This window comes from Limulus polyphemus, unplaced genomic scaffold (assembly GCF_000517525.1).
Source record: "Limulus polyphemus unplaced genomic scaffold, Limulus_polyphemus-2.1.2 Scaffold471, whole genome shotgun sequence".
NCBI classification, from domain to species: Eukaryota; Metazoa; Arthropoda; class Merostomata; order Xiphosura; family Limulidae; genus Limulus; species Limulus polyphemus.
Window position 1 is genome coordinate 417327 of NW_013666081.1, and position 9082 is coordinate 426408.

The window sequence follows — 9082 nt, forward strand, 5'->3', positions numbered from 1 at the left end:
GTTATCTCAAGTTTCGAAAACACTGCCTTAGAAATACAGGTCACTCTTCAGAAATAATTTTTACATTTAATGACTTTTGATGTTTCCATATTATAAAACATCTTTTGTTTAAACTTTAAACAAAAATACCCAAAACTGGTAATAGGTTTTATCTATAAATTCATTCATGTTAAATGAGTAGTAAACAGGGGGGCAAATAAAAATTAGAGTCAATATCTTCTTGGAATATTTTATCGCTCTAAGCTACGAAAATTAAACACTAATATTTTAAAGATCCAAGGAATACAATCAACGTTTATTTTTTATTAAAGTTCTAGATTCATTACACAAGGAACAAGATGTGAATAAAGTTTTTATTCAAGAAAGTTTTATACACATCCAGAATGAAAATCTGCAGCTACAAAACAGAACTGAGAGCGAAACAAATCTTTTAGCCACTGGAGTATAGAGACTTGTCAGACCTAACAAGAATTCTACCGCTCTTTTATTACGTCGTCAATTTGATGTCAAGGTGATTACTACTATTGTACAAGTCCAGATTGTTGACAACAAATATTAACAGTTATATACAAGCAGGGTTCTCTGTAAAACTAACAATGATTTTTTACGGTGTTACTATTAAAACAAGTGATCAGAAAATTCTTCAAAAACATTTCTAAACTAAGCCTTTTTTTTAACTTACTGTCTAGAATTTCTTTTTTGTTTTGCCAGCTTCATCAGGGCGAATTATTCACTGAAATAAACACCAAAACCAATATCTCATTCCGTAAACGAAAACAATCTTTTATCACAACACTCGTGTAAATTCCTTGTTCACATTAATTGGAAAGTCCAGTGTTGCTTTTTTCCCCCTTACTTTACGAACAAAAACAAGTCATAAACTAGTTTATAAATGCACTTTTAATAAACACAGATCCAAGTCATATGACATTACGATGTTTTTTTGTTTTGTTTTTTCACTAGCACAGCTGTTTTATAAGCATGCGTTTCTGAAACATTTATTCATGACCGAAGTGTCAATCCTTTCTCCAAAAATGTCAAGAGATTCTTCAGAACATTGCACTTTTTACACGGATATACATATACACGTGTGTATGTACAGAAATAGCAAATTAATTTTGATTGAAAAAAAAAACAACTTTGATAGTACACCAAAAAACGGTTTTGGAAGACACACACTGAATTCACACAACTTCTCTTGTCATTTTCATTTAGGGAACATCGAACAAGTCACACACATATACGAATTATTGTATATGTATCAGGAAGCTCTCCAGCATATTCAAAACAACAGTTATCGTGTCAGTTATATCTGTATTGTAGATAAAACATCATCAATGGTGATTGCAACAACTACGTTAGCCAAGGTAAATATTTCCCATGGAAATCCCACACGTGTGACACGAATAAGTACGCTACTAGAAGTCAAACATGTTTTATATTATCAGGCTTAACGTCCTGGATTTCGATTTCTAAGCTGTAAGAAAAAAAAGAAAGTCACTCTTTAACTGTTTTATATTCTGTAAATAGTTCTCTCATCAACTTTTTCGTGAAGTTACAAACACAGAAACGCATTATTTTGTCCTCTCAATGTCTGACTTCCAGGGAACTGTTCAGAGTTACTGACAGAGTATTATAGAGTTCGCACAGAATACAACGTCTAATCTAGCTGGACAGACTAATTACATCAAAGTATATATACACTAGCTCTACATTCGGTGATTGTGATGATGGTGGGCGTGATCCGGTCGTGGGTCTAGATTCTTGATAACGATCTTAGGCCGATAACTATTTGGATCTGGATTGATCACTGTTAAAGTTCCACCCTTGAAGCGGTGATTTCGCCCGGAGTCTGCCTTTCTGCTATACATATGAGTGTGTGAGAGTGGGGGTGGCGGTGGCGGTAATGGCTTGAGCGGCGGCTTGGTAGGCGCTGTCAAACATACTAGTTGCCTATGTTTGTCCAGGACCGGTGGGTTAGCTACGTGTCGCGGCCGAGGCTGAGGCGGCCGATCGTAGTGGCGCATTTGGTGGCGATGGGATAAAGTCAGGTCCAGCGCCTCGTTGTCGTCTCGCTGCGGCTCAGGCTCCTCCCGCGGCGAGAGGCACATCTTTGGTGAAGTGGACGGAACGTGTAGTGGAGTTTGGCAAGAAAGATAACCAGCACTAGGCGATGGGCACGGATTGCTTGTAGATGGTGATGGTGTTGGAGGCGGAGTAAGGGCAGGTTTAGATGGGGTGGTCAATTTGTCCGTTTCTGGTACGGAATTACTAGGCGACCACAAGTCATCTTCAACACTTAACTGCGTTTCAGGACGGCTACTGATATCACTGCCTATTCCACTGTCCACTTCAGAGTCTTCTTTCGCCTCAATTTTATCAGGATCAGCAATTTTGATGGACAATTTGCGAGAGATTTTCAGGGGTGGAACCTCGCCAGGTTTGACAACAAACAATTCAGGAGATTTTGATACCTCAAGTTCGCCATCTTTTCTACTTTTTTTCTCACTTTCTTTACTAGACTTCCTTTCACTTTCTTTACTAGACTTCCTTTCACTTTCTTTATTGTATTTCTTGTCACTTTCTTTACTAGACTTTTTCTCACTTTCTTTACTTGATTTCTTTTCGCTATCTTTACGAGATTTTTCCTCACTTTCTTTAATAGATTTCTTTTCCCTATCTCTATTAAACTTATCACTTTCTTTACATCCGGATTTCTTTTCCCTATCTCTATTAAACTTATCGCTTTCTTTAATAGATTTCTTCTCATTTTGTTCACGATACAAAGAAAATTTCGATTCTTCCCCAAATATAGTCTTTGGAGACTTTTGCACTGACGTTGATATAGGTCTGTCTAGGTGATCAGTAGATACTGCTAACATTTCTTCTGATTTGGAATCTCGGCTTCTGGCGGTTTCAGAGGTTGTTACTATGGAGGAAGACAAAGTTAATAGTGTTGAAGTTATATGACTATTATTCACAGTAGTTTTGACTGTAGGTGATTTATTAACGAGTTTAATGGATTCAAATAGGTTTGTGGTTTTCTTGCCATCAACTGGTGAGGTGAGTTTCCTCATTTCCTTTGCACTGATATCTTTCTTTGCTTCAGTTTGGCTAAAGCGTTTCAAAATGTCTTCTGAAGTTGTGAGTTTGTCATTTTCAGTTGAGCTGAAAAGTTTCTTGGTCTCAGCGGTATTTGCAAACGTTTGAATTTCGTGTGAACTGTTAAGTTCCTTAGTCTCAGCTTGGATGTTGTTGTGTTTTTTTGTATCGACAAGAGTAGTGTCCTTCCTGATGTTGATGAAATGTGCAGATTTTTTGTTCTCATTGGGAATGTGTAATTCTTTAAACCTAATAGGGCTATTCGGCTTTTTACATTCGACAGGATTATCAGGAGTTTTGACGCACATCGAAGTAGTAAACTGCTCTTTTTCAATTGAACTCAATGCTTTCACAGTTTCAACAAAGTCAGTGAGTTTCTCAGTTTCCATCTGATTGGCGAGTTTCTTTGCCTCAGTTAACCCCGTTTGTTTATTAGACTTTTGTGATGTCTCAACTGGGTTTAGTTTGATCTTCTCGACTACATGCTGTGTCTCTTTCGGCAACGGTCCCGCTAGACCATGGAATGTTTCAGTTGTAGCTGTTTTGTACTTTAGGGAAACTTCCTGTTCGAATCTCATTTTCTTACTATACAATATCGATGGCACGCTGTATGAAGAAGACTTGCAATCTTTTTTCTGTTCTTCAACATTTAGTAACTGTGTGTTCTGTTTATCTTGTAACTGGCTGGTACTACTGATTGAGTTGGATATGACTGGCTGATGACTTACATTCTCTTCTGTAAACACTTCGTTACAGGAAACGTCATTTGGATTTTTTCTGATGTTGTTTCCACTCTCTATGTTGACTTCTTTTCTTTCTGACTCCGACTGAATATCCATGGGAGAATCCTCTTTTTCTTCTGCAGATGACGACTCTACTCCATTTGTTTCCTTCCCACAACAAATCCCGTTTAGCACCCCTGGAGTCACTGGTTTAGTTATGTCATCACTGATGGCTAATGGTGTTTCACTACTGGTAGAATGACATGTCTTAAGCCTTTTACGAGGTTTATCCAGAATTCTGTAGAAGAGCCTCATAGGTCCGTTCTAGTAAAAGAAACGAAGAATAGGTATAAATAAAGCAAGGTATGTGATGTAATATTTTTTTAACACAACATCCTCCTTTAGAATTATATATATATATTGTTTACGTCCCAAACATATACAACTTGAAGATGGATGTGGCATGATTTCCTAATCCGTTTTACACACGATGTAGTTTTTACAGACATTAGAGCCTTTGTGTTTTTCTGTGGATTATATAAAATATTATTTTACTCCACATAATTCCACGTATCGCAAGCTAACTATAACTAGATGTTTAACTTAGTTATGCGCTAAGTTATACTATAAATATACCTTTTTCATCGTAAATCTTTAATCAAAACTTATGTCTAAGCAAATTCGCAGCTGAGCTAATTATATATATATATTCATATATATATGTATTAATATTGTTATTATAACATTTCCAGGTATCCGAAATATTATTCATTAACCATTCGTGAGCAATCGTTACACTTATTCTTCACATACCACATTATCTTCAGTTGTAAGGATCACGTGTGTAATTAAATCATAATATATATATATTTTAATCTTGGAACTTGTTTTAGTACGATATTAGAATTCAGAATTATCACTGATAATATAAATATGAAATGGTATACTTCGTTACGAATTACACCTCAGCGAGTAAATTTACGAGAAAGAACAACTTTGCAACAAATTTTGTACATCCTGCTTTAAATGACCACTATATATGTTCTTGTCATTTTAAGTAAATTCAAGAAGCCAAACCTGAGAGCCCCCCCTACCCCCCACCAAACCTATTTTATCACCATATGGGAAGGTGGGATTAAAATTTTCCATAACCTAGAAGTATAGATAAAACGATAAAAACCCTATAACCCGAGCGCTTTCAAAAGGTGGACTTTTCTTCTTCAGGAGTGAACTGAATGAGTGAAATATAAAGGGAGTTGAGTGACGTCATGAAGGTCACCTGGGCTTCCAGGTACATTCTTCAACGTACTGTTGTAAGTGCGTCTTCATTTCCGATGCAACACGACAGGCAACGAGGGCGTGATACAAAAATGTGTTAGAGATGTTTAGCATTACAAGTGGTCAAGAACAACTATACCTAATTGTTGTTAAAATAAAATAAAGGTGACATATGAAAATTGACTGAAAAAGAAATGTTAAGCAGATCAATTTCTAAAGATAGGCATAGAAAATTATCAAAAATAAATAGTAGGTATTAGAAAGATCAGGGGTAAACATCTGAGAGTTCACATTACATGGAAAACAAAAAATATATATAAAATTATTTTTGTGACAGGGAACAAACCAATGATCGGAGATCACTGATTCCAGAATGTAGATTTATTCCACAAGTTTAAAGAGTATTTAGATTAGCAATCCAATAAGCTTCTTTTATCTCTCTAACGGCTTTAGTTTCAAAGTTGGTTTCAATGCCGATAAAAGTATAAATGTATAGATTCTTGTCTTGAACGACCATTTCCACGTGCAAGAAAATTTTTATTTACATTCAAGCAGCAATCCAAAGAGCCTCAGCATTTCCTTGATCCCTCATTTTTTGGCCCTTGGATGGGCTCCAATTTAAATATTTCCAAAATTTGAATTTATTTCACTGTTTTGAACTGCGCTTCACGTTTTAATTCAGTTTCTTAAGCACAAACTTAAGAGCTCTCCAAACGTTTTCACCCCATCCTCACGACTAAGATGAACATTTGGCTCCTAGTTTATATTCTATAGAATCACCAGGGTACATGCAAACTTTCAAGATGTGTTTGAAGATTTGTATGTTTTCCCTCCCAAACATAGTTGCTTGAAAAACTTCAAATTGCACAGTCTGAACGGTTTTGAAACGAGCTTACGTATTCAGTTAAATGTGACTTGATTGGCACTTTTGATTTTGGTGTTGAATTAACAAAATGCATACAGACAGCAAGACATGAATTACATACATTTACAATAATATCAAAGACAATTATCAGCCATGCTCGGGAGTTGTTCCAACTTGAAAGTTATAATCATTAATTATAATAAATAAATAGAAGACTGATACGGATATTTGCAAGTTTACTTCCACCTGAATACGAAGCTCCTGAGATTGCAACGGATACGATCATTCCAGTTAAACAACTTCGCAGTGTTAAAATATATTTACAATTTTAATCCTGACATTCGCAAGAAATATTTTCTATACAGCTTTAATGACATTCCTTGTACAAATTATACTGCCCCCCCCAGTGGCACAGCGGTATGTCTGCGGACTTACAACGCTAGAATCCGGGTTTCGATACCCGTGGTGGGCAGAGCACAGATAGCCCTTGTGCATAATTAAAAACAATCAATCAAGTTATACTCGGTAATTCTTCTGGTTAGAATAACACAATATATATATATATATATATATAACTTTCCATACGAAATACAAGTTAACACGAATATACATAACAGTAATTAACCTATTTAAGAAGATGTAAACATCATACAACTCAACCTATCATAGTTAAAAAGCTACGGACAGAACAATTTTGGTATTAAGATTGTATGCGTTATTCATTATTAACATAGTAAACGCCCTAGAAATTTGGGAATGGTGTTTTTCAGAATTATGTTTCCCCCGAAGTAACAGCTTTATAATAATGTAGAATCATTCTGAGAAATTAGTCTTCTCGGTATTCGGTATTTTCATCCTGAACGAGACCTTCTGTAATTCGTGGTCTAAACAGCCATTGCAAGAGACCCCTCACCCTTAATGTTCCAGCATAACAATCTCTAATTTAGGACTGCTAACCAGAGAGAGAAGGCAACCAGTCAACAGCACCCACGAGTAACAAAACTGTCTCCGTCAGTTACAGAATCATCACAACGGAAAGTGCGGAATATCGCGGCTCAAACCCTGGATCTGCCGACTTGCCACCCGCTATAGCATTATGGGCCCAGTCACTCCACAAATAATAAATGGAATTAAAAGATCATCATGGTCTACTGTTTTCTAATTATGTTGTGGTGACAGTAGAACTTGTATACTGAAAACTACGAAAATCTACTTACACGCTTCCAAGTGTAAATATAAGCGATGTCCATCAGTTTGTAGTCATCACGCAGTGAGTCGTCGTAATACATGATATCAACCTAAAAAGAAAAAAATTCATTCAATTTTGCTAAAAATAATTCAATACTTGTGCGTTAACGCAAAATGGGTAATAGTACGTTTTCTGTAAAGTTCAACAACACCTTCTTACTGATATTACAAGTTTTTTGTCATAGTGACAGACAAAAAGTTGCTAAAGCTATAATAAAAAATAATCGGTGAAATCACACGAATTATACAGATTTTGTATAATGTCGGGATATCTTATATATTTTTTACTTTAAAACATTTATGTAAAAACTAGTTAAAGCGATGCAGGTGTAGTATTTCCTATTTTTCATATGAAAATCAATTAGATGTGCAAAAATAAAATCTCACTGATATTAATAAGGAAACCCATATTAAAAATATTAGGAAGACAGTGATTGACTCACGAAGGAAATGTGGTTTCTAATGTGCAAAAATAAAATCTCACTGATATTAATAAGGAAACACCATATTAAAAATATTAGGAAGACAGTGATTGACTCACGAGGTAAATATGGTTTCTAATGAAAAATCTGGATTATGTCCTTCGTTCGTGATCTGATGTTGCTCATAAATAATATTTTTATACACATGCATCTATGTTTAATGCTAAAGGCTTCTCGAACATTGCATCTCAAGGTCATAATTTCTGAGTTTTTATGTTTGTTATGTACAGATGCGTAAATGGTTCTTTTCAGACTTTAACATGTTATAACAAGAAGTAAAGAATGTATTTCTTTGAATTTGACTTAAAGCATTGGTATAATTTGCGTTTCCTCTGTTTATCAGCTCCAATCCTAACTAAGTATGCATTTTATCTTTAGATTCTGTTTGGCAATGTAGGTGACTGATCAATAAAATGTCAACATGTATTGACTTTCAAAGGAATTGGGAATAAACAGTGTAGATAAATGATAAATTTTATGTAGACTTTTTTCAACTTTAATTCTCATATATCAACAACCAATGACTCTGATATGTGAGGAACATTGAAAATCCGTTAAGGTAACATAAACAGCTATTATCCATTAAATCATCTAGTGATGATTAATATCCGTTAACATTATATCGCCAAACTCTGATTTTGTCGTGTGAATAATAAGCCATGTCCGTTTACACAAAATCATTATGTTTTTGTTATTACATTAATGAACGCTAACTGTTTATAAAAATAACACTATGACTGGGTACCGAATAATAATCTACACTAAACACTGGACAAAAAATAGGAACATATATTACATTTCTAGAGAAAAACAATTTATACTGCTGGTAAAGCCACACACAACTCGAGATTCCTGCTTTGTCTGATAATTTTACAGGGTAAGAAGTGTAGATACATCCAAGGTAAAAAGTTAAATTTCTTAAATTTAGTTATCAGAATATGTTGTAAGCGCAATTGTAGTATTATCATCATATCTGTAGAAATACCAAAATATAAATACGAGAGACAGGAAACCTCCTGAGATTATGCACGAATTCAAACCAACAAAGATTTGTACGATATGCAGGAGTACCAATACAGACTTTCAGTTGTCTAAAACGTATATATAACACGGACAACGACTTGCGACGAGACGTAGTTTAAAGAAGTCTCAGTAAAGTATTGAAGGTGTAGAAAAATTCTTGCAAATCATCTATTTCATAGAGTTCCGATTCATACTTTCAGTTGTCTAAAACGTATATATAACACGGACAACGACTTGCGACGAGACGTAGTTTAAAGAAGTCTCAGTAAAGTATTGAAGGTGTAGAAAGATTCTTGCAAATCATCTATTTCATAGAGTACCGATTCATACTTTCAGTTGTCTAAAACGTATATATAACGCGG

The 9082-nt window shown here is 35.0% G+C and overlaps 1 protein-coding gene across 2 annotated transcripts in view; it reads right to left on the reverse strand.

The window, feature by feature from the left end:
- Window positions 1–339: 339 nt before the first annotated feature.
- LOC106458485 (uncharacterized protein DDB_G0284459-like) overlaps window positions 340–9082 on the reverse strand; it is a 78303-nt gene continuing 69560 nt past the window's right edge. For both annotated transcript variants that reach the window (XM_022384706.1, XM_022384707.1), the window contains exons 9-10: window positions 7185–7265; window positions 340–4148 (exon numbers count right to left, since the gene is read on the reverse strand). In XM_022384706.1, coding sequence (XP_022240414.1) covers window positions 1710–4148; window positions 7185–7265 — 2520 coding nt within the window. In that variant the 3' untranslated portion in view covers window positions 340–1709. The remainder of the gene's footprint in view (window positions 4149–7184; window positions 7266–9082) is intronic.